Source organism: Oryctolagus cuniculus, chromosome 5 (assembly GCF_051225735.1).
Source record: "Oryctolagus cuniculus isolate XC-2025 breed Fujian yellow rabbit chromosome 5, ASM5122573v1, whole genome shotgun sequence".
NCBI lineage: Eukaryota > Metazoa > Chordata > Mammalia > Lagomorpha > Leporidae > Oryctolagus > Oryctolagus cuniculus.
The window spans coordinates 24475424-24501551 of record NC_142871.1 but is presented as its reverse complement, the minus strand read 5'-3'; the positions used below and the strand labels follow the sequence as shown (position 1 = coordinate 24501551).

At 45.0% G+C, this 26128-nt stretch overlaps 1 protein-coding gene across 10 annotated transcripts in view; it reads right to left on the bottom strand.

Moving 5' to 3' along the window:
- The window catches only part of PLAGL1 (PLAG1 like zinc finger 1), a 99441-nt gene that overhangs the window by 2540 nt on the left and 70773 nt on the right, over positions 1–26128 (bottom strand). For 2 of the 10 annotated variants that reach the window (XM_089333670.1, XM_051855299.3), the window contains exons 3-4: positions 25655–25721; positions 22549–24655 (exon numbers count right to left, since the gene is read on the bottom strand). In XM_089333670.1, the coding sequence (XP_089189796.1) occupies positions 24462–24655; positions 25655–25721 (261 nt within the window). In that variant the 3' untranslated portion in view covers positions 22549–24461. Of the gene's footprint in view, positions 1–3399; positions 3469–3756; positions 3865–17472; positions 17547–21671; positions 21704–22548; positions 24656–25654; positions 25722–26128 lie in introns of those variants that run through there. The other 8 variants (XR_016234489.1, XR_016234490.1, XR_016234491.1 and 5 more) reach the window with 8 other exon arrangements.

The following is a 26128-nucleotide window of genomic DNA, read 5'->3' as shown; positions in this document are numbered from 1 at the left end:
AAGGTTCTTCAGAAGAACATTTTTCTCAGATTTCCAAATACATTTAAAAATATTTTTCATGAGGGTATTAAATGGGTACTAAACACTCTAGGAATTCCTGAACTTCCAAAAGTGTGACCTAATTCGCCCTCCTCACAGAGTCCTGCAAGTCCCCATTTTACATTACTGTTCCAGATGCAATTCCTGTGTGCTCTTTTAAGACAGAAATTCAGTCCACAGATGGGTTTAGTTGGACCCATTTTTTTTTTTTAAAGTGGTGAGTTTATCATCCTTTAACTTTAAAAAGGTTCATTTTCAATAACGGAAACCCCAAGTACTATGTGTGTTTCTTTAGGTGTATTGTCTTCAGAAGCTACAGCTCACCCTGACAATTTAACTGCAATTGCACACTTTGAGCTTGTGGCTTTGAACACAAAGGAATTTCTAACAACTCATTTCATACAAAAGGATCTCCTTTAGGCACTGTGAGTCAGATGTAGACCTACACCTTTCACCCAGCCTTGTACCCTATCTTGTCCACTCCTGCTCCTTCTCCAAGGTGGAACTGGGTAAAGGGTCTCTAAAAGCTGGTCCCCACTAACAGACTGGAAACCAGTTCAAGAAATATAAAGCTGACCCAAAATCAGGTTGTTTTCTTAAAAAGAAAGTAAAATCTCTTATCTCCTTCCTGTCCCTCTTTACAAAGAGTCGCCTGGTATGTGCCAGGGATAAACAGAAAGGGTAGTTCTTTCTCTTCCCCCAGAACACCACAACTTGACACGTGTAGATTATGGTGGGTGCTGTAACACAAGAACAATGCTGAGGGACAAGAACCACTGCGAGAAGTATCTGACAGGTCTGAAATACGCCGGCAACTCTGCATTCTCAGTGCATTTAAGTCACTTCATAGGCTGCAGAAAGAGCTGTCAGAGCACGTTGGTGAGAAAATGGTCACGTTGTTCTACAGGATATCCCCATTTATAGTGCAGAATACAAGGGAGGGGTGGAGAAGGGAGCTAGCTTGCAAACCTGGTATTCAGACCTTTCCTATTTGGTCCGTTACTAGTGTTTAGGACCTCAAAGCTCTGTCCTGAGTCTCACTATTCTTGCTTCTCTCCCTCCCTTTCTTGTGGAGGATTTTAATCCAATTTGACTTCATTTATAAGCAATAGGCTTAACAATACCAGATTAACAACTCCGGACCTGGTACTTCCTACTCTTCGGTTTTCTACTCCTGTACTATCTATGAGTGGGCACAAGTTGACACAGACCTTGAGCATTAAAACCTTTCAAACTTTATCTGTTCCCTCCCTTTGAATCTGCATCTTTCCTTTGCATGGCATCCAATTCTCCCCGTTAGTTTTTTCTTCTACTTATTCATTCAACAGTTCCCATCTAGAACATCAGCGTTTTATCAATGAAAATATGTCAACAACTCATTTTCTCCCTTCAACTTCTCGTCCTTCCCTCCAAGTTCATGAAACCACTCATTTTAGGAGACTTTATAGTCAGCACCAAATGCCACCATCTTTGGGAGTCAACTGGGTCATGTCAATGGCACAGAGTTCACTAAGGTATCCAAGCACGGACATCAGTCTGCCCTGCCCTTCACTGTCTCCATCTGACTGGTTTCATCGTTTGCCTTACTGGGACCCATGTTCTCTTTTCTGGGTAAGCATGTCACTTTTTCAGCCTGACTTTGGAGCTCATGTTACAACTGTTGGGAAATGGGACAGAGTGCTGGTGTTTTATTGCTTGTTTTTTTTTTTTAAACAGCAAAATTAAAAACATGCTGTCATCTACAGTCTCATCCTCTTTTCAGAGATCTCTGCTCAGGTTACAGTGATGAGAAATCCTGAAGGCTACAGCAGGCAGGGCATTTCTGGCAAACCATACATGGCTTCCCTTGTTTACTCCCTACCCAAACAAGTAACCTCCTTTGAACATCTACCTCCTAAATATTACCTGTCTTCTTCAGTGCAGTTTACCACAGCAAACACGGCTAATTCTACTCACTCAATACTCTGCTGGCTCCACTATCTTTTCCAAATATTTTTCTCTTCTATGTGTTTCCATCTTTGTCCATATAGTTACAGTACCCGCAACATGGCTCCACTGACCCCAAAACTGTTTTCAGTGTTTAGAAAAGTGTGCTTGCTGTGTATACATAAACTGCTTGATGCAAAACAGTGAGCCTTTGCAACAGAACTGATTCACATGGTAGGCATTCAATACTTCTGTTTATGACAGCTGGAGAGTGTCCTATGGACAGAAGACATGTGAACTTTAGGATATCTGAGCATTTATGAGCTTATTTGAAAGTCAACTTAGTATCTGTAAAGTCAGTCTTAAGGGCCAGGAATGTAATTTATCTTTTTTCCCCCCAAGTCTTTCAAGTGTCTTTCTCCAGGGACATTCCAAGAGTTAATAGTGTGATCTATATTAATACCACTGAGATGGGACGTCTTGCTCGCTACTTTTAACTTGTCACCCTGGATTTAAACGTGAAGAGCTTCAAAACGAAAGCTTCAAAGTTCATTCCTTCTCACCTACCTTCTTGACATCACCCTGCCCCTTCCTCCAGAGCTACCCTCGATATTTGTGTAAAGACAAGGCTTATGGTTTTCCCAGAACCTCCTCTCTGCTCAGCTTCTGCTCATTCTTTGTCACAGCGTAAGACTGTGCCCTTCTGAGGAGCTTTCCCCGGTCTCAGCAGGGAGTGAAGAGCAACTTTCTCCACCTGCACAGCTCTGTCAAAGCATCGAGGGTGCCTTTTAATTGTATCTGCACGACTACCTGCCCAACAGTCTTTTTTTTTTTTTTTTTTTGACAGGCAGAGTGGACAGTGAGAGAGAGAGACAGAGAAAGAAAGGTCTTCCTTTGCCGTTGGTTCACCCTCCAATGGCCGCCGCGTCCAGCGCGCTGCGGCCGGCGCACCACGCTGATCCGATGCCAGGAGCCAGGAGCCAGGTGCTTTTCCTGGTCTCCCATGGGGTGGAGGACCCAAGTACTTGGGCCTTCCTCCACTGCACTCCCTGGCCACAGCAGAGAGCTGGCCTGGAAGAGGGGCAACCGGGACAGAATCCGGTGCCCCGACCGGGACTAGAACCCGGTGTGCCGGCGCCGCTAGGCGGAGGATTAGCCTAGTGAGCCGCGGCGCCGGCCCCCTGCCCAACAGTCTTAAGCCTGGTGTATTGTAGGTGCAAATGCAGTATTTCTGGAAAGAACGAACTGACTTTTCACAGCAAAACTATCACAGAAAACCACAGTAATCACTGGAGATACGGCTTTGAACAGTCCCTAAAAGGCTAAAATGCATCCCCATCCTGCACCCCGCCCCCTTGCAGTGAATGTTCTGAGCGCTAGAAAAGCCATTTAAAGGTACTTGGAAAAGTGCATCCCTTTTCTAAAGCCTCTCACCTCATCAATTTATATCTGGAAACAAAGGCTTTGCCACAGTCAGTCTGCAAGCACTTGAACGGCCGCTCCCTGGAGTGAGAATAATTGTGGACAGTGAACTTCTCCAAGGTGAGGAACATCTTGCCACGTAACTGGCAGGGGAATGTGGCTATGGGCTTTGCTTCTCTTACTTTCCTTTTCTGACGTGCTCACTATAAAAGCTGTGCCATTTAAGCACAACTGGAAGGAGGGTGGCTGGGCACATCATTAGAGTCCCTGCAGCTGGACCCCAGAGGAGGGCGTGGGCAACATCGTGGGCTGGGTTCTACCTCTCTTTACCACTAGCTTTGCCTCCTGTTTTCCCACATCCCAATTTACATGCAGTCTCAAGCTGGGTGCAGAAAGTCGGAGGCGCAGGTCAGCAGCAGAAAGGTCATCCGCATCACTAGCGTTAGGGCTGGGGCACGTCCCTGGTCACCAGACTGTCTGCGGAGAGAAGGAGGAAGAGGTTCTAGCATTAGCCATTTGCAAACAACGCTTTCCCTCCCGTGCCACTTCAGGACCAACATGTCTGGTAAAGGGTTCTTCTGCAGCACAATTTGCTACCCTCCCGTGTGCTTTGAGAGAGCCTCCCGCATATAAATCCTCCCACCTGCGCTGCTCCAGAGCGGCACAGTACGGAGCACGCACTGCGCTCTGACGGCCCGTGAAACACGCTCTCCTTTGTGATAAGCACAGCTCTTCCCACGGAGTCCCTATCATCTACTTCAAACCATGACTGCAGGTCAGTGTGAGGCTCAGATGACTGATTCCAAGATGAAACACCCTCCCCTCTCAGTGTGTTTTAGTGTTTCACAGGGACATAAACAAAAATCGCTCCAGCTTATTCAAACCACGGGCTTTTCCTCTCCACTTGCCATTAGCATAAGTTGTTGCTGACACCTGTTTAAACTTCCAGAGGATGAGAAGAAATCATTTGTATACACCTAAGTGAATTTGTTTGTAAGATCACTATGCACAAGGATCCATACAAACAAAATGCCAGTGAAGCTATTCCAGTGGCACTGATTTCTACGGAAATAAAGCTGATGGTTCAGGTAAAATCTCAGGCTTCACTCACACTGCAGGCACCATCCTCCAGTAAACGGCTGTACTCGTCTGCTCCCCTTTGGTTGGGAGCCATCTGCTCGTGCCCCAGCCCCACCTTGAAAGGCTAGTCCAACTACGGTTCGTTGGCCACTTCCAGCAGGTGGGCTGCTGCCTTCTCAAACTCAACCTGTCTCAGACCCAAACGATCATCATCCTTCCAACCCAGCCAAAGTCACCAAAAAGCAGGCTCTCCTTGGTCTGCCAAAAGACCATCATTTGAGGAGTGTTGGGTATCCAAGGCAGTATCATGAACAAAGCAGTGGGACTCTTGATAACTACAATCCTGTGCTTCTCTCAGGTGAGTGATGCTAGTTTTTCAAGTGCCATTACTTAGAGAACAAGTTAAGCATCCCTAACTGGAAATGAGAAATCTTATATGCTCCAAAATCAGAAATGGTTTGAGTGCCGCATCGAAGATACAAGTAGACAATTCCACACCTGACGTCATGTGATGAGTTGCTGTGCATTCAAATACAGGTGCATTCAAAATACTGTATAAGATTACCTTCAGGCCACGTGTATAAGAAACACATTAAGTATATGCAAATATTCCAAAATCTGAAACGTTTCCATTCCCAAACATTTCATATAATGGGTACTCAACCTGTACCATATACTTAAACACAAGTGAGTAGCCTTTTCTGAAGGCTGCTGGTTAGTTCTGGGCATCTAGTTAGTTGACCAATCACAGCATTCCTTAAAGCTCTATTCCCTGCCATCTTTCACTTATTGCAAGCCTGGCTTTAGTAGGGGTTAATTTTCACTTTTTCAGTCATTTTCAGATAAAAAAATCGAGTCTAGCTTGGTAAAATTTTATTGTAATAACTCACATCTTTAAATATACCACAAGTACAAAGACAAACATCCATTTCTTTTCTAATTGTTAAATTCCTCATCCTCTGTCTCAGGTGTGTTTCATATCTAGTCACAGCCTGAAGCACCAGCAAAATATCCCTGTTGGTCTTGCCCCACCTACTTGGAACCTTTAGCGCTGACTTGGGCTCTTTGACCCAAAGGTTTGGCACTGGTCCAAAGCAGGAGACATATGCGCGTCCTCAGCCAGTATCTTGGCTCCTAACCTTCTGATGTTCCTGATTTCTAACTGTGTGCATGACCTTGTTCCTCTGGGCTCCCATCCTGGCTCTACCCAAACCCTTCTACCCGGATTCCCTCCAGTATTCCAGTTTATGCCTGAGCTCTACCTTGAGGCAGCCCCAACAACCTTGGCCACAGCTGAAACAGTTCCTTCTAGGAATTCTATTGCGCCTGCCAAGTTTGTGCTGCCAGATCTCATGATCTGTCCTACTTCTCACCCAGCCAAAGTCTGGCCATAATTCTGGCCCAGCTATAAAATACACCCATTCACTTGAAGTTGCTCTGTGTTCTTCCCAGGTCTATTAAACAAGACAAAAACATACACAGCTTGTGAAGTTTACAATGCATCTTTCTTCCCTTTATTGGAGAAATCAAAATAGCACTCTTCAGTCTGGAGAAGGAGCTGAGGGGTGGGAGGGTTTTCTTGCTTTCACCTACTTGTCAATTCCCTGTATCTACACTTTTTAAAATTTTATTTCAGTAAAATTATTCTGACTTATGCCTTAGGAGATGACCAAGATATCCAACAGAATGTTCTGTGATGATGGGAACGGTGTATATATAATCAGCTACTGCTCACTCAAAAATGTTCTGAGAAACTCGTTTTTACTTAGCCACACAGCAAGGGCTGCTGTTCTAGATAGCACAGGCAGATTCTGAGTTTCCATTAAAAATCATGCTTTCTCTGAGGTCAACGCGGCTATCAGTTCACTCTCAGGTGTTTTCCCAAGCATGGGAGGAATTGATGTCACTTGTTTTAATGAACACAGTGGAAAGATTCCCCAGTTCAAATTCTAGCTTCCCCATGTTAGCTGTATTCTAAGGTTTCTGTTTCCTCTTTTATGGTATTCACCTGATCTATTGAAATGAGCTGGACCTGAAAACTGGTTGTGATCTAAAAAGACACCGAGGCTGGTGCCGCAGCTCACTAGACTAATCCTCAGCCTGCGGCGCCGGAACCCTGGGTTCTAGTCCCGGTTGGAGCACCGGATTCTGTCCTGGTTGCTCCTCTTCCAGTCCAGCTCTCTGCTGTGGCGCGGGAAGGCAGTGGAGGATGGCCTAAGTGCTTGGGCCCTGCACCTGCGTGGGAGACCAGGGGGAAGCACCTGGCTCCTGGCTTCGGATCGGTGCAATGCGCTGACCATAGTGGCCATTTGGGGGGGTGAACCAACGGAAGGAAGACCTCTCTCTCTAACTCTGTCAAAAAAAAAAAAAAAGATACTAAACAGTGTTTCTGAAACACTGACATTGAAAGTAGAACCAGGTGTCAATAGGCAGTTAATGGTTTCTAAACATCTAGCTATGGAAGACACACATTCTCCCCTGTGTATAACACACCATCAGTTATTCATACTGGAAGGAACCAGTAGTGTGGACAAGGCACAGGCAGAAAAGACATAAGAGGCAGAAAAAGGCATGTACTGTGGGTTTCAGCAGATGTAAACCTCTGATCACTTACTGACAGACCAGAAGTACAAAGGAAAAATAACATTTCTTCATATTTTTAAAACTGCCCCTTAGCACTGGTAGAATTTTCTAGGCTCACTTTCCAGCCACTCTTTCCCAAGACTCTCAAGTTCAACAGTCCTGGACATTTCCCTTGAATCACCAAAGATGGTGGGTGAAATCAGTTTTAGACATGCCGTATCTTATTTAAAGGTGAGGCACATTTCCAACAACTTCAGTTTCCCCAAACGTTTCCTCAAAGTCCAAGAGGAAAAAGAAGTCTCTTGGACATTTTTATACTTACATAACTTATTTCATGAGCATCTTTTCCCAAGACTTTTTCTCGAGTTTTCCAGCACGTGTATTGAACACAGGCACCCTAACATAAATGGTGGGTCGAATTAATCATGATAATGAACATCCTTGAATTTCTTCAGGAAGTATTTGACTACAAACTCAAATTCACAAATACAACTCAATCACCATAGTTGTGTATTTCATAAACATGGGACTTGGAATACAAATATTTATACTGTTTTCATGATATAATCACAAACTTCCATAAAAATAAAACTGTTTTCCCCAACAGACTATAAATTCTTTATGGCTGAAGATCAAAGTTTAGCTATTCAAACAAACTGTGTGAGTATATACAGTATTCTCTCATCACCCTGCTCCTGGATCAGTACCGGCTGTATGCCGATTATTCCAGTCTTTGGTTGGAACCTGACACACTTTCTGTCCATATCCTTTAAACTCACTTATGATCGCTTCTGATTATCTGGCAAACTACCAGCAATCACTGTTCTGTGACCTGACATAGATTACTATTCAGTCTCAAGTACGGTACTATTTCAACACCTGTCACTCTGTGAAGATAGTAAGTCTAAGTCTTTCCCCCAAAACATCTCAGGACATAATTTTCAGTCTCCTTGATTCTAAAAATATAGAGTGAGTGATACAGATCTGCCAGTATGCCAAAGAAGGTTTGTGCCATCTGCTTCATTTTGCTCATACTGATTCTTCTGGGGTTGAGAGAGGATCCAACTGGAATATGAACACATATATAAGGCAACAGCCAGGGAGGACTGTGCTCCCTTGGGGCTGAGGGCATACAACAGTGGAGGGGAGGTCAGAGCACAAGTGTAGCTCCAGGACTTCCCCAGGGATGCCTAACACAATCATCTCACGGGGGACAACTGTTTCACAGCATTCTCAAAATAAACTGACTTCTGGCTTCTATTTGCATTGTCTCCAGTGACACAATGCAAAGCCCACCTCTGAGAGGAAATTCAATGTCCATGTTTGGTCTTCCACCAGGGCTACTGTAACTTCTTATTTTTTTACTCCACTCATCACAACTCCTTGTGGATAAGAAGGATTCTACTCCAACGTCCATTTCCCTCATCTTCAAAGACCTGGGATTATATATATATATTTTAAATAAATGTCTAAGGGGCCCTCTTCAAGTTGGCCTAACAAGATTCTGCTTCTCTTTATACTTGCAAACTAAGCAACAGTCACTAGTGGGAAAAGACATGGGGTAGTTCTTTATCTGGCTTTAGGAAGCTTGGAGAGAGGTTGCTTTTCTCACTATTCATTTTCTGAAGGACTTGGGTGGTAAGTCTCTTAACATCAAATTTGAAGAAAGTATTCAGAAACACCAGTAGGAGAAAGATGATGTGTAGAACCTCCTGGTGCTGCCTTTTATTATTATTGTTGTTGTTGTTGTTGTTGTTACTGTTGCTATGCATTATAACATCTGCTGAGTGTTGTACCTGAGTAAGTGACATTTCAGAAGAGCTGGGCCACATCATTGGTCCAAGCAGTAAAAACGGTGCTCGTGGACGGGCAGACCTGGCTGAAGAGGACAGATGTAGGGCTCTGGAAAGGACCCCACAGTGGTTTGTGGCTGCGGTAGCAGCCTGGGCTTAGAGCAGGGCTGCATAAGAGGGGCCCCGGTAGACTTCTGAGCCCCTGTAAGTTCTCTGGAATTTGGTGCAACATTAGAGAGCATGTCCACTGGAGCTTCGGTGGGGATGGGGTGGCAGTGTGAGACTGCAGCTTTCTTCACATTTTCTAAAGGGGCTTAGATTCAAGCAGGTTAAAGACATGGGCAGAGAAGAGAAATAAAATTCTTCTTGGTGCTCGAAATCCAGTCTGACTCTTCATAAAGTTACTGATGTTTCCTAACCCATAGGCCATATGTTTTGTAGATGCATTTTATCAGACTACACTAAAAAGGTTCAAAAAGATTCTGAAATTCAGGTAGTAAACAACTTACACAAATTTCATTTCAAATATAGAGATGATCAACTATGAGGTCCTGTAATGTAACTAGAGACGACTATCTATGAGGTCCTGTAATGTAACACAGGCCTGCCTTCCTACACAGGGCAAGCTGCCCTCCAAATCACAGGAGTTCATTTGCCACCATCCTTGAAAATCCTCTATGGAAATCTCTCCCTCACTATGATCTTTAGAATCCACTAACTTCCAGAATGCCTCATTATTTGGAAGGAGCTTGCCTGGGATGAACAGGCAAGCTGGACCCACAGGCCAGTCCCCTTGCTGTGTCAAGGTGATGAAGGCATTAGCCATTTCCTCAATGTGAATGTGACTCCTTTTCCTGGATGGCCTGAGACCCCCAGTCCATCAGGGAAACACTTCCTCTCCCATCCCCCTCCAAAGTCAGGAATGAATTCTTCCACATGGCTGGGTGATTACTAAAAAGTCCAGTAAACACCTCACCTTCATGTCTTAGAAACAGTTTGTTTTTCTCTAGTTTATGCTCATTGGAGGGAAGCGCTGACCACCCCACCCCTTTGCTGTGCTCTGGGGAAAGCCACCCTCACCCAGCATGCTGAACAGTCACACTGAGACGCGATTTTATTAACCTGGTGACTAAGCTCTTATTTTCTTAGAAGTGAGGCCTAAGATAAGCAAAAAAGCCACAGTGAAATTACTTTTATAATGGAGAGAAGATTAAGAGATCTGTGCAGTTGGTTGGCCGACAGCTCTAGAACATCAAACCTATACGCTCACATAAAATCTGAAAAAGGACAAGGTACTTTCGGTTCACAGATACTGTAATATTTAAAGACGGTCTGAATAAAGGCATGTAGTGCCAGTCTTCCCAGAAACTCCTCTAAAAACAGTATTAATGGGATTTTTAAAAACCACAGCCTAACATAACAGAAAGCAGCAATGAATTTTGGCAGCAGAAAGTAAGTAAACAAGCTGTCCTGAGAAAGCTGCTTCCTAAGCCCATAATGAAAAGCTATGAAACAACCTGATTCATCTGGCAAAACTCAGCAAGTCACAGAAATTCAGGACACTAGATATCTCTAGAAGTGAGATTAATGGGAAAAAACAGGGCAAGCAGCTGTAATCCTACTGGTGAAGCCCTCAGGCCTCCTGTTGCCTCCTGGTCCCTGGCACTGGGACCTCAGTCTCTCCCCTCCCCACCCCTCCTGGCCCCTCCGCAGTAGGGCCACTGCCCTTCCATGCACTGAGACAAGCTCGCTGTTTTCTCCCTGTAGAGGGTAGGAGTGTGGGGGAATATTCTAAAACCTGGTGAGTTTCTCCTCCTCTTAGCCAAACAAGGCAACCAGGCCTGGACCCTTCAGGGCAAGAATGTGGAATCATCTTCCTAGGGGTAGCTAAGCTGGGCAGCCCAGGAGAAAACAAGCTACAGAGAAGGAGAAATGAGGTTCCTCAAGGACTCTCCTGCACACAAGACCTGAGGCTCTTGGTCTACAAAGCTCCTGTCAGCTTTTTGTCATGGTTGTACCCCAAAATTAGTAGGCACATAAGGGCTACCAGGAAGTTGCTATAATGAAAAACTCACACACACAACAGTAGAAAAAAAGCACTGAGGAGGGAAAACCAAGAATCTTTAGAGAGAAGAAAACTTTAAAAACAACTATCATTAATATCCCACAGAGAGGGAAGAGCAACCCTCAAAGAACAGGATTTTTTGTTTGTTTTACGAAAAAAACAACAAAAAAAGGCTGAGACCAGGACAAGACCCCTGGGGCTGGGACAGGTATTTGAATCAGTCTTGCTAGAAGTGCATCTGAAAATCTGTGGTTTCAATAAACTCCCTGATAAGTCTTAGACACCTTCACGTTAGATGATGCTTGAGGATGTCTTATTTTTACTGGTTAGCTAGACCTAATGCTCACAGCGATCTAACATCATGAGGTCACGTTTTGTAACTCAACCAGCAAAACACAGTAAAATCATTCATAGGTAAAGTGGTCAAAATATGTGTAGTTAGACCAAGAAACAGATGATGATTTTTAAGTTGACAAAACAGAGTATACTGTCTTCATTGTTTGTCAAAGTTACTTCTTACCACTGCCTCCATTAAACATTTCATTCTTATACTAGAAGTCATGGCCATAAAATAAGAAAATAAACAGAAATAAAAATAAGTACAACTGGAAAGGAGTAAGTCTTTCATTATTTGCAATTATCCACATAGGAAGCTCAAAAGAAACCACACGCAGAATGGAAAATTTGGCAAGGCATTCAGTTATAAACACCAAATTAACTGCACTCCTAGCTACCAGCAAACATAAATGTAATTCAAAATACCATATATATTAGCCGCCAAACAATCATATCTAAGCAATGTCCAGCAAAAGTTAAAAAAAAAATAAAGTAACATACAAGATTGTTAAGTCATGGAGAGGACATATGTATTTAAAGATACTCTTCCTTAGGAATTAACAGATTAAACTAAATTGTTTTATGGTGACTTATACATGAATAAAAGGTAAATAAAGCCAAAAAGAATTATTAAAATTCAAGATGGATGAGGAATGAATGCTGTTGTCTGCAGAGGGATCAAGGAAGTGATCAAGGGAGATCAAAAAGGTTTCACGAAGAAGTTCAAGTTGAACTTGAGTCTAAGTTCACCAGGTATTCAATGGGAAGGTGGTAATTTAAGATTGGGAAAATGAATCAACATGGGGCATTTTTTAAATGAGGAGTTCAACAGGATTTGGGATATGCAAATATAGGGTACAATGGACAAATAGGCTGGAGATGCACAAGAGTCCATTCTACTAGGCAGAAGGTGGACTTTTTTTTTAATCAGATTGATTTACTTACTAAATCAAGGGCAGCCACTAACTATAGGTTTATGTGGTGGAGTAAGGGAGCAGAAAATGCAAACACAAATAGGCAGAAGCAACGGAAGAGGCATATCATGACTATGACCCTCCAAGAGCCATAGAAAACCAAGAGATACCAAACTACCAGGGAAAGGATGACCCAACCTTTGGTAAGCAATGGGCTTGTCATCACATGATACTTGTGGTGCTGGCAGGGATATAAGATCAACTGGGAGAATGGCAGGACCTGGGGTAGCAGGGCCATGCAGGCCTCTCTGTCCTCAGAAGTAGTAAGCTGGCCTGCAGGAGGAGAGGACCGGTATAAATGACACCCTGGAAGCAGACCAGCTGGATTAGGACTCGGATTAGAGGGAAGAGGTGATGGTAGTGGCAGAGATGGGAAATAAAGATGAATCCCAGAAGAAAAATACAGCCAAAAAAAAAAATAGAGCTATGTGTTTGTTTTTAGATATGTTGAGTTTAATGGTGCCCAACAGACATTCAGGGCAGCAAGAACTACAGCAGTCAGTCTCTGGGGTGCTCTCCAAAAGACCAAAGAGCAGTGACACCCTTGGGCTTCATGGAAGAGGATGCTATTCTGAACTTGGCTTCTTTGGGCTCTTCATGTGTGGCCTCACATCCTGTCAGTAAGCTCACATGAGCAGCCTTGGTGAGCTGTGTTTTTCCTCTCCAGAATGGTTAGGTAAAGAGCGTTAGTCCTGGAGGGAAGGGGGCATCTGCTCTCTTTACAGCAGGCTGCAGCTAGGGGAAGTCAGAGGCAGGCTTGTGGAGGCACACAGCTCTCAGAGCTCAAAGAAGGGGGTTGCTTCTGCCTCTATGTTCCCTCAGTTCCTTTGGTATGAGACAGTGCAGTGACAGGTTTATGGTGATGAAATAGGCAAAATGAGAATTGTATCTGGGTTCAAAAAACTTAAAGTTTCTGTATAATTTCTGAATGGTGATAGTACAAACCAGACTCCAAGAGCTTAAAAGAAAATCTCATTAAACAAACAATAAAACCCTTTGGTTGCCTAATCTTTTAGAAGGTGGAGTTTTTTACAGATGAGTCTTCAAAAGAAAAAAAAAGTATTTATTTATCTGAAAGGCAGAATAGCAGAGAAAGAGATATTTTCCATCTGCTGGCTTCACTCTCCTAATGCCTGCAATGGCCAGGACTGGGTCAAGCTAAAGCCAGGAGCCCAGACCTCCATTTGGGCCTCCCCCATGGGTGGCAGAGACCCAAATACTTAGGCCCTCATCTTCCGCGTTTCCAGGTCCATTCACAAGGAGCTGTACTGGGAGAAGAGCAGTTGGAACTCCAATCAGTGTTTCAATATGGAAAGCTATATTGCAAGCAGGGGCTTAACCCACTGTGCCACAAGGCTAGCCCCAGAGTCTTTTGTTGTTATAATTTGTTTAGCAGATCCAAGTCATCACCTAACCTATTTAGTCGTGTGGCCATGGACTCCGTGTCTCCATGGAGGCAGAGTGAGGGAAGTGGGGAGAGAAGAGTAGACATACCAATAAATTGATCCCAGCCAGAATGGGGGTGAAGCCCTGAGAAGCCACAGGAAAGGGCCAAACCCATGAACATGAACTGTAAAGAGTCACAGAAGTCTCACAAGAGCCAAACTACCAGGAGGAAAGGACGCCCCTGACCAGGGAGCCAGATCCATCCCCGCAGATGTGCCTTATCTCTGCAGGTCTACAGTGACCCAACTGCCCTTCCTCATCACACAGCATGGGAGCAAGGAGCTGGGACGGCTTGGGTGCCCCACATGGTGCCAACGCCTTCTACTCAATGGGTTATTGAGCGTGAAACCCTTCCAGGAGAAAAATGGGAAGCAAATATGCTTGCAGACTCTCCACCCTTCTGCTTTCCTCTCCTCTCTCCACCATGCACGCCACTGTTGGACAGCATCATTTAGGACGAACAGGCAAATGGCTACAAATGTACAGAACAGCCATGTGCACCCAGAGAGGCAAGCATTAAGTCCAGGGCTGGCTCTCAAGCTTTAAGGTAACTATTAATGAAGACTCGACATAGCCTGGCAGCGATGGGGAGTGGGGAGCGAGCCCTGAGATCCAAACAAAAGCCTTTGCTATTAGGAGAGGATTTTCTAATCGTTAAAATCAGGGATGGGGACTGTTCCTTTGTGACAGCTGAAAACAGATCCCCCTCCTCCCTGCCTCTAAATCCTCAATGACTCTCCTTTAGGGGCTGCTCCCATAGCTGACAGCAGTGACCTCTTTGCTTAAGACTCTCAATGTAGGGCACAGAGGACCCAGGACTCTAATTAGCAGCAGGACCTATTGTCCCAGGAAGGTCACCATTCTAGGGGAAAGAAAAGCCTGATTTCTTCCCAGGAAGTAGCGAAGGTATAAGCTCATAATTGTGAAAAGAAAGAAGACCACGCTAGTCACACAGACGGTGGGAAGCCAGATTGGCGGGCTACAATCACTTGTGGGAACCTTGAGGGCAGTGAGTTCTAGGAAGGATACCCAGCACGAGGGTGCGCTGCTCCATCGCAGGATGACGATCTAACTGCACAGAGGCCGAGATGCACAGCAGTGTCTGTGCAGGGTGCGGACTGGGCAGTGGGACGAATGATAGTAAAATGTGTGCTTTTCTACTCAGGCTGAGACTAGGAGTTCCCCAGTTGGACAAAAGGGAGGGGGCAGAAGAAAGAACATAGGGAAGCCCAGAGGCCTGAGCAGTGCAGGGTGCTGTGGAATACACGGGGTGGTGTGGCTGGGGTGCAGGAAACAGTCTACGGGGCAGGGTTGGGGAGGAGGCCACAGTCGGTACCTAACCACCATCGAATGCACTGGGTGGCAGAAAGTGGGTTTATCCCACAGGAAATGGGAGCCAGGGTAAAGTGAGGCTGTCTGGTCGACAGGCCGTGTCACAGAGGAAGGCTACAGAATGGCATTTACCCTTGCCCATGGATAACTGGCTTGTGGGGAGGAAACAGCTAATTAAAAGGTACTGCTCTGAAACGCTAAGTGGTTCCTTTCACAGGCATGACTCAGGGCCTAATATGAACACCCTGGACACAGATGCAATGCGTGGTTTGACAAGGACATTGTACACGGTTTAAATTTTTCCCACAGGGCAGGATCTGGAACTTTAGTGAACCATGCACCCGGATGGCTACGTGAGAGACGTGAAACTGTCGCGCCTGCTCCTAAGTGCTCTCTTCTTCCTCCAGAAGCCTTTTTGCTGCCCAGAGCCATTCGGATATTGATAACATCATTCACAGGCCATACCAAATTATCAACTTAAAAATTAGCCTGCTAGAGATTTATTGAATTTCGTGTCCTGCCTGCGGTTGCCCTGGCAGGACCAGACCAAATGATCTCGTGGGCGGGAGGTTCCCCACCCCTGCCGTGGGCCTTATTTTATTAGACAGAATGACTGCAGCAAGCTTTAAACGACGATTTTTTTTTCATGTCACATCCAACAGACCAAATGCTGCAAAGCAAATTGTTCCTCCAGAATACTTAATTTGACATAGAAAAATATTATCCCTGGATCCCTTACAATTATCCCTGCTTTTAATTTTCGCTTTTGGAACTGATAGCATTTTATGGGCTTCCACTTTAAAGCTGCATGGCCCTGACAGACAAGGCGACTTTTCCAGGCTGCTACTCTGGCTTCTCTGAAAGAGTGAGAGGAACTATTGAGGAAATGGGGGAGAAAACTGAATGAGAGGGGAACACTAGCAAGCAGGGCCTCTTCTCCTTTCTACCTTAAGGCTTTTCTCTCCCCCATTCACAGCTTTCGGCCTTTTGTTTGTTTAACAAACCATTACAATCATACCCAGTTCAATGCAGGCAGGAATGTGAACTCTCTAAGTAGCTGTCCTTGGAATCCACATGTGTGGTCCATCCCCCAGCCCATCCACAGGCGGCTTCAATGTGCTGCTCAGTACTCCTCCCGCCCTGGGGGCCAGGCACCTTGCTCACAATGAGCCCCAATTTCCCACCGCTGCATGCTTGCTGCCCCTTCCCAGTAGCCTATAGCAATGCCTCAAGTTGCGCTTCCTACCCAGCTCGCTGGGCCATTGTACTGTCTGTCCTGCTTGGGCTTGTCCCTTCAGCTCCTGAGACAGATGCCCCCGCCCCCACCCCCACTTGCTTTTAGCCTGTGGACTTACCACGGAGTACTGGCAGCCACATTCCAGGGTCTTACACCCAGAATTCCCTTGTGGAGTATACTGTAAACATAAGATAGGAGGCAAGACTCTCCCTCCCCCACCTCCCAAACCTAATCAGAACTGCTGGTGCTCTTCCCAGTTCCTAGCAGTTATGCTGGCTCCGTGGAAACACATTTCAACTTCTTGACCAGCAAATCAAAATAATCTTTAGCAACACTATTATACCCCAGTATAAATAAAAATATTACTTAGAAAGGCAATCCAGAGTTTCAGTTGGCTCATACGGCCCATTCATGCTATTTTCTAATAATCTCCATCTCACAGTCCTGTGAGATAGGAAGAAAGGCATCTTTATCTCATTTGATACATGAAGAGACTAAGGCTGTTCATTGCACACAAGGCCTAGTGAGATACTGCAACTACCGTGTGGTGTACTACAAAGTACCTAGCATATAGCGAGTGCCCAAGGGTGTCTGCTTCCTCTAATACCGTTCCTGACAGCCAGGAGCTGCACACAGGTACTCTGACCTAAGCCAAGTGCTCTTGCTACTTCTCCTTTCCACCCTCCTAGCCACACTGTCTGCACAAGCTGTGAACTTCAGCAATAGCTTTGACTCCACTCTCTCCAGATAAAGCCTCAGAATGGGGAGGAAGAGTGCCCCGTGCAGCTGAGATGTGAGCAGTCTCAGGCTCCCCAGTCACCACCTTTCAAAAAGCACGAAGACCCTTGACACATGTCTTAGGGATACAAGCTAGGCGTGTAGTCAGGCACAGCGTTGGAGCTTTCCAACCGAGGTACATGGAGGTCAGCAGGAAACTCCACAGGTATTGCAGGGTTGGGGAAGGGGCAGCAGATGACATGAAAAGGTGCTTATTGAATCAGATTCCCCGAAACCCGGAGAGTGCGCCAACAACTTAGCAAAAGAAAAGGCAAAAACAAACAAACAAACAAACTATATCCTGTTCTAAAACATTTTCTTGTTTAAGGTGGAAATGCATTTCTTCTTCACTAGAACCTTTTAGAAGTACCCCGAACCTCTAGCATGTTCTTGACTTTGCTATGTTTCCAAGCAATGATTAATACACATGCTCAAGTAGAAATAATTTAACAACTTGCACACCTACTGGGTGACAGGACACATCCACTGCGAGGCAGGTCCGGAGTCCTCCCACGAGTCTGTCGGCAGATTCAAACCTGTAAGAGACCTTGCACATCTTCAGTGAATGCAACTCAGAAAGCAGTCCCCCATCGTGCTAGAACCTGGGCTCTGCTTTTAGAACACATGTACGTAGACACACACACACACACACCACTGGTGAGGGGCAGAGATTTTTCTACTGTTTCATCATGCATTTTAATAGATGATTTTACTTAATATCATCTCTTGTGTCCTACTTGGAACTGGATTAGAACTCTCAAGTTTTTCCCTGCTTTCTGCAAGTAAAAAAAAAAAAAACAAACATGAAATTGCTTACATAAAATATTCAAAACATTACTCAGAGGAAATGATTTTTTTAAACCAACAGTATTAAAATACCAGAAAACAGGTATGCAAAGTGATGCAGTAACAGAACCTGAAACAAATTATGAATTGGGAGAAAGTCAGCACTATCCAGTTGGCCCTCATTTTCGATAAAAGCTTGCTATAACTGTATTGTCTCCAAATTGAATATTCAATTCAATAGTTACTAAATCCAGCTGTGCATTAGGGTTAGCAGGGAAACCTTTTAAAAATAGAGATTCTTGGGCCACAGGGCAAACTTAGGCCAAACTGCATGGCTGGGGCCCTGAGAACTGATGTTTTTACCAAGTCCACTAGGGCTGAATTTGCAGCAAGCTTTGTATGACTGAACCAACGAGCATTTGGAAGCCACCATCTCTGTTCACCAATTAATTATAAAACTTGACATCTTCCACCTAAGACTATTCCAACCAATTGACCCTCATAGGGGGAGAGCTTTTCAGGACGTTCTTAACCAGTATAGGGGTAAATCTATTAAGAAACAAAGCCAATTACACCTCACCTAAGTGATTTGTTCACTTGGTTGCCTGTTTTCTTCTCTTAATTTGATCAAAATGGCTAGGCCCACTTGTTTTTGAGTTAAGAATGGAAAAATTAAGGCCATTTTTACCCAAAGTTTTAAAATACTCCATATTACAATTGAAAAACAAAACTGGAGGTGAGCTGGTTACTTGTCTGAATCATTCAGATAATTTGTTTTCAGCATATTCCTTCTTTTGCATGTATAAACATTTCACAAATCATCTTTATGGTCCATCTCATCTCAAAGTGCTCACCATTTTTTGTGGATGTTTAATGGGATGGTCCCCAGAAGCTCATATTAAGGGTTTTTTTTTGAGAGCTTTCCAAAACATTAAAGTGCATCTAGACAATTTTCCCTTCGCACCTGCCCATCTCACGAAGGGACAAGACTAACGTAACGTGTCCAGAGAGGCAGAGACCCTGTCCTCTGCTCCACAGGAAAGGGTACGCAGAACGGGAGGTACACACAGCAGGCAGGGGAGCAGCTCAGCTTCATTGTCAAAGTATTCAAATGACCACAAAGAGAAAGCGACTCCCTTCAGAATTCAACAATACTCCTTGGCCCCGAGGGCTCGCAGAGGAGCTTATTCTGAAGCCGTTCAATGTGGCAGCAGCACTGCTGAAAGAGAACTCTGGCGGGAGGAAATCCAGTCCAAGCGTCCCCACCTGCCATCTAAGCACAGCTCTCAGGGGGCAGCAGCTCACAATGCAGCCGAGGGCCTGACGCAGGCCCAGGCACGGGGGAAAAAGCACGTGCACTGGATGGCCATTTCACAAAGCAGAGGAGACAGGAAGAGAACGTGTCGTGGGGTGATAGGACGTTACGTGCAGTCTGCCTCTCAGGCCAGAATTTAGGTTCCGAAGGCAGAGAAAAAGGCTTTCAAGTGTCATTCTGTTTTTTAGGGAAGCACATGGGAGAAATAAATAATCTTAAAGATAAATGTGTCTGCATTCCAGAGTAGCAAAAAAAAAAAAAAAATGCATTCTTCTAAGACAGGAGACTGGCACGTGGTAAACAGATGAAGTGTTTTTAAACGAACAGGAAAAGATACTTTTTTGGAAGCCATTCACTGACCAAAAAAAGAAAGTTTCATGAATCTAGAGCGTGTGCTTTCTAGAATCCATTTTGCTGTCATAATGGGTTTTTCTAAGCACTTACTTTGGAGAACAGCGTTTAGGAACGAGTCTTTTTCTCAGTTAATGAACTGGGTTAGCCGCCTGCTGAGCACACACTGAAACTCAAACTCAAAGGGATTTCCTTCCAGCTTCCGCTCATTCGCGTCCAGCTACTACTGTTTTTACTCAGGCAAATTCTCCAAGCTGACTTCATCATCACCATCATCATTCTTATTATTTCTAATGATCAGAATGGCAAAGAACTGGCTAACACCCACTTGAAACTCTGCCCTTGTTTTCCCTGTTGGAATCCTCTGGATAGAAGATGTGCAAAATTTGTTTCCTAAAGCCTCTCAAATGTGTGTGATTTTCTAAAGACATTCATTCCGGATGGAAAGGAGCCCACCCGATTCCACAGATTCCCCATGACTAACCCTTATTTCAGGGAGGTGGACCATGGTGAGCAATGAGATGATATCTTTGAAGTGGAGAGCCTAACTGGGACATTCAGATTCACTTCCAAGTAACAATGTCATTTAAAAGATGTCACAGAGGGGCACGCTGCTAAAGGTCACTGGGAGTTTGAATAGATTTGTGGGCCTAGCACCTGGCCTTCTCCCCTCTCCCATTATAAATAATCCCTGGAGAACTCATTTACAACCCAAGGTTTCAACTACTCCTGGAGGTCAGAGACCTCCCAAATCTTTCTCTTCAATGCTTAACTTTCTTTCAAATTCCCGACAAATGCATCTCCCTCCCCTCCCACACCTCCCCTTGTGGGTGCCCCTAAGGTCTGGAGCAGAGGCTTCACACTGCAACCCTCCAGCCTGGCTCCTCCTCCAGCAGGGCTGTGTCACTGGGTGGGAATAGCCTTCGGCTCTGGGATGCTCAGCCAGTGATGGCTATTGTTTTAAGCACTTGGTAACACCCTCCACCACCATCTGCGCAGGCAGGACCAACTGTATTTTACTTATAAGGAAACCAAGGCTTGGGGGGTGCACCAATTGGCCTGCGGTCCTACCACCAGCTGAAGTGCGATGTGAATCCAGCGTGTGTGATTTCAAAGTCAGTCCCTCCACATGCAGCCTCCCCAAAGTCAGAGGCTCCTACTCTCCGGGTTGATCCTGTGAGCTTATGGTCTCCCAAACCTGTTTTCTCCTAATTCCCACAGCTGCACACTGTTTGGGTGATGTTTTGCCCTGATGACAGCCTCCAAATCAGCATGGCATGACAACTACAGAATTTCACCTTGTCCTCCCAACAGTGGCTCTTCCTTGCTCATGTAAAGCAGGTGGCAGGTTTTGCCATACAAGCTGTCCCTTGTATTTTAGCTCCACTGCAGGCAGAAGCAGCCTGAAGAAGTCCATCTTTGTTAACATCTAAGCCCAATGAGGAGGTTCTGCTGGACTTTTGGGAGTAGGGGGAGGGGAAAAGGAGAGGCTGGATAAGAGGGTGGAATAAAGACCCTCTCCTCTCCACCTGCTGGCTCCCACCCTGGGCCTGAGAAGCAGAACTATCAGCCCCAAGCCAGTGGGGATGCTTGCACTGCTCTGTTCCCAAGGGCAGTGGGCACAGCCCAAGAAGACAGCTGCAAGAGGTGCAGTCCTGCCTGGGAGGCCAGACCACAGGCGGGAGGTTTTTAGCCTCCATTCCCGGCCTTGAGGCAGACAGCTGCAAGGCTTCAGGAGACTGTTACTGCGATCCATAGAAGGTCAGAAGCCGGATCCACACCTTCCAGGTGGCACGGCAATCTCCAGGTTCAAGGACCTGGGTGTCATGGGGAAAGGGGAGGCTCCTAAAAATGTCTGAGAGGAATCTGCCTTAGGGGGACAGAACGGGGGCCAGGACGGTTCTGAAGAACTGACAAAGGGAATGATTCTTGCACGCACACTGATTGATCCCTGTGCAGCGAGATTCTGATGTGGGGGTGCCTCTAGGAGAAGCTAAGACTCAGACCTGCATTCATGCCTGCCTGTGCTCTAAGAGCAGCCACAGCTGGGAGGAATGGCACCGATCTGTTTTTCACAAAAGGCTCCCACCCATTGGCAGAGAGGAGCTGGGCCTCTGCTGGAGGCGGCAGCGCTGGTGACCTGGGGGCAGTCCCGAGCTTTAGAACCCTGGGGCAGTTAGAGAAGGAAGGAAGGAAACTATGTACTCACAAGATTAACACCTCTGATTCCTATGCAAATACCTAGAAAGGGAGAGGCAAACAAGGTTATCTTTAAGGCCTTTATCTTCAACTCTGAATTGCTGAAAACAAACAAACAAACAAAGGGAAAAAGGGAAGTTACTCAGAAAAGGAAAGAGAGGCCAGAGCTGCCGGAGTCGGGAGGGCCAGGAACCCCGAGTTCCCAGCAAGGACGTGCCTCGCGGGCCAACAAGCCAGGACAGGCAGCAGGGCTGTGGGGGCTGTGGGTTTCTGTAGGATGGAAACCGCGGTGTGCTGCGAACAGAGGTGGTTTCGAGGAGGGGGAGATTCCCACCCTAGTAGAAAGGACATAAATCCTCATGACAGATTTGTTGCCTCAAAGACGTGGTAGTCACGGTGGGCCCCCGGGGCACTAATGGCTGTCTACAAGAGTTCAGACTCTGAGGTCAGTCGCATCCTCCAAGCAAACTCCCCTTCGTGTCTGCAGCTGGACATCTGGGACTTTAAGAAGAGGCTTCCAGAGGCCGGGGTGGAAACTGAAGAGGATCATGAAATGCATGATGGCTGTGGCCATTGCACAGAGATTAGAACTTTGGGTGCAGAGACCTTTGATCAGCAGAACTTCAGATCTCCAATAATCAGCAACTGGGGGCCCCAATTTTCTGCCAAACAGGCACACCATGAAATCTGAAGGGCATGGGGCATGTCCAGAGGGAAGATGCCTGGCAGAGGAGTTCCAAAGCAGGCTTACAAAGATGGACCCTAGAAGCTATAGCCCCAACCTCCCCCACCCAGTCTCTGCTTTGGTTATAGGGAAGATAGGCAGACACGTTTTGTTGAACCATACCTGAGATCCCATAGACTGGGGACATAGAAGTTAGGGGGTGCTGGGCAAGCAGGCAGAGATCTGGAAAACCAGAGCACCCCCAGAGTGGGGTCACCCTGATCTTGTGAGGGTCTAGCCTCTGTTGGCACATCTTTCCCTTGTCATGTCAGACAGATGAGACCCAGAAGGGAAGATAAAGAGATTATGAAGGAACACTCACAAGATCTTCCCAAGCTACACTTAATATGGGCAACTGTCTACAGGCAGCTACTTTCCAAGTCCTGAAGCCCCAACACTTGGCAGAGGTGGGGAGGGATGTGGGAGAATGGAGAACAGGTCCACTTTATTGGCCCAAACTGAATGGTCTTCTGGCTTCCTTTAAATGCACCACCATCCCAGTTAGGAGCTTGGTGTCAGGCAGGCTAATGTATTTCCAGATGTTGGAGACTGGGATCCACTCTCGTCCCCCAGCCTGGTTTGGAACCAGTTTTCCTTCACTCTAATGACAATGCTGCTATCTGAGGAGTCTTCCAATAGGCAAACACGTTCCCGGCACTTGCTTGTTTGGAACTCCTCAATGGTCTCATTTGTTTCTTGTCAACTGCAATCAAGAGACCTGTCTCATCAGAACCATGGAAAGGTTTTAATCGGGAAAGTAGGTTGTCCAGGCTTGTGTTATATAGGACGAGACCTCAGACAACAGGTGGATTATTTCCATGATTTATCAATTTTGTACATTAACATGAGTAAACAGGAATTCCCAGAGCAAAAAAAGCAGACTCTATGCAAAAATAATAAATGCTGTACCTAAACTTAAGTTTCTCTACACTCTTCAGAAAGTTCTAAATGCTCTCTGAATCAGAATTCACAACACTCCTCTGCCCTTTGAGTAGAATGTATGAGGCAAGTAAGGACCATTTTAGGGAAACATAAAATAAATATGACCGTAATATGGTTCCAGTGTACATGGTGACTGTGTGTGTGTGTGTTATGAATCACTTTTAATTCCTACTGCTGAAACAAAAAGGCAAAAATTACCTTTGCAAATGCCACATAACAGATCAATTAAGTTATCCCCCAAATAAAATATGCTTTGCTATAAACATGCATAATTTCTAGCATTTTAAACAGTGAGAAATGTTTTATTAATTTTAATATTATAACACTCTCCTATATTATAATCCCCTAACTACCTTCATTTTTTCTTTTTGTTGGCTCATAGAGATGGGAAGTAGAGACATTTTAATGATATTCCATTAGATCATAACTTTCCTTTTCTGAGAATGGAATGATAATGAGTTTCACTCTACTGCATTCTACTAGGTCAGAAGTATACTCCACACTAGGTTGAGTTCTTACAGTTAAAGAACTAACTGAATGGGAGGATTCTCCTAGACACAGTGTAGGGACGTTGTGGGGCATTATGGAGACTGATGCTTCTAGGTGTGAGTGCTAGCTCTGCTACTTGGAAAGTTATTACCTTAGGCACGTTGCACAACTTCTGGAAGGCCAAGTCTTCTTCACCATAAATGCAGATGCCTATCTTACAGAATTGTTATACGAGGATATATGATATACGTACAGATAGAAGTACAATGACAGGTGCAGAGTCCAAAGCAAACCGGGCCCAGGAATAGGAAGTATCAAGAACAATCTTATCACAGGGGTAAGCTCCCAGTTAGGAAACATTAAAGCCGAATGTGGAAGAGAGTCAGAGGAGAAATGAGTGATTTCATTGCAATCGCCTTTCTTTAACATGCACGATCAAGACAGCTCTGTTTCCCAACATAATGCTTGTACCATTTTGTATGTCATGCATTTGAAACATTCCTGAATTCTTAAGTAGTGTGGTCCTATTTGTTGTGCCTTTATTGGCAATATCATGTTTAACCAGAGAAAACAATTACAAAAGCATTTGGCATGACTTGGTCTTATGGGTGCCATAAAGTGGCCCAAATGATAGACTGAGGCGATTCAGGCATTGTTGGAGTTTGCCAAACTTTCCCTTCCGAATGCGTCAGTGAAGGAAGTGGACCAAGTGTCAATCAGAATCATCTGGAGAAAGGAATTTAAACGTGCACACCTAAAACTCTTCAGCTGGGGCAGCTGTGCACAGCCTTCCTGGGAGTCAACCTCAGGATCAAAGAATAATCTGGGAAGTGGTTTATCTAAAAGCAATAAGGGGAAAACGCATGATGGAATATGAGAAAACTTACAAAGACAACTGGGTTGAAACAACACAGCATGACAGTCAAGGACGTTCTGTAAACTGTATGTGGACAGGCGCCAAAGTTATGGTTGAGCAAGAGTTAGCACTGAAGCTGCACAACAAGGGGAGGGCTGCTGTTGGGTGACATAGGATTGAACAGAGAATGAACAGAGAGTATGGGGAAACAGCAACAAATGTGAGACAGGAAACTCAAACTGGAATTAGGGATCATAATCTTGAAATAGGTGGTTAAAAGGAATCAGTCTCCAGATAGACAGTAGAAATTAAGAAATAAAAATTCCTGATATATAATAGGGAGCCTGCCAACCACAAATTCCCTCAAATAAACACTGGATTTAGTGACATACCTATTTCACAACTTTTAAGAAATTTGGAAAGAACATAGGCAGTGAAAGTTGTGAATTACCCTCACATCATGATTTGAGGAGGACTTAGAGGCTCTGAATTGTAACACATGTCACATACTAACATACTAGCTGTATGACTCTAAATAGATAAGAACCCAGATTTCTTCCCAGTATTTCTTTGTTAGCTCTAAGATGCAACTTTTTAAAATGGAAGGTGATCACAAAGTTTCTAGTAAGCAAGTTATGATAAATAAAAATCAAGTGTACAATATCCATTATTTCTAATTTAATATGAATAAACAGCGATGACAGTCATTAGAATGCATTACTGATGTGTTTTAAGTGAAAAAAAAATAGGCTTTCTTAAATTCTCAACCTTTATCTCCCAATCCTACTTCCCTCCTGCCTACCTCCCAAAGTTCCTTAGATTCAAATTCCCAGACAGCAAGTGTTGTCTGGAACTTTATGACCTCCTGCACTGTGGAACAGGAAGACGGCTTTGGTGTGGACTCTAATAGAGGAGAGAATAGGGATGCAGAGTCACAACCAACCATGAGAACACCAGCTGGGCTCAGGGAAGACACACATACCTAAGCGAGGGACAGACGAGTTCCAGATGTGACGTGAAACAGAGGCCACACCAGACGGAGGGCAAGCCTAGAAGGGAAATAAAATCACAGGATGAGCCAAAAAAGAAGGTACTCAGAAAAACCACTGAGTATTCATTTATGTGTAGGGAAATGTGAGTCTGGGGTGCCACGGTCAAAAATCTGGCTCTGTCTACATCTATCAATGCCATATTCCAACATCAACCAAAGTCCTTAAAAGGGTTTTGGTTTTGAGAGAGGCAATACAGCTATATGCCTGAAGTACAGGGTTCTGGTGCTACAAGTCTCAGATTCAAATCCTGGTGTTATCTGGAACAACCTAGAAACCTTTAGTCTACACCTCTGCTGGAGTTGCTGACTGCATCTCAGCCCAAGGCCCTTAGGATGGTCTGAGTTCATGTGATGGAAGTGCTGAACACTGTGTCTGGGGAATACTCATGTTTTTGCTATTGTATT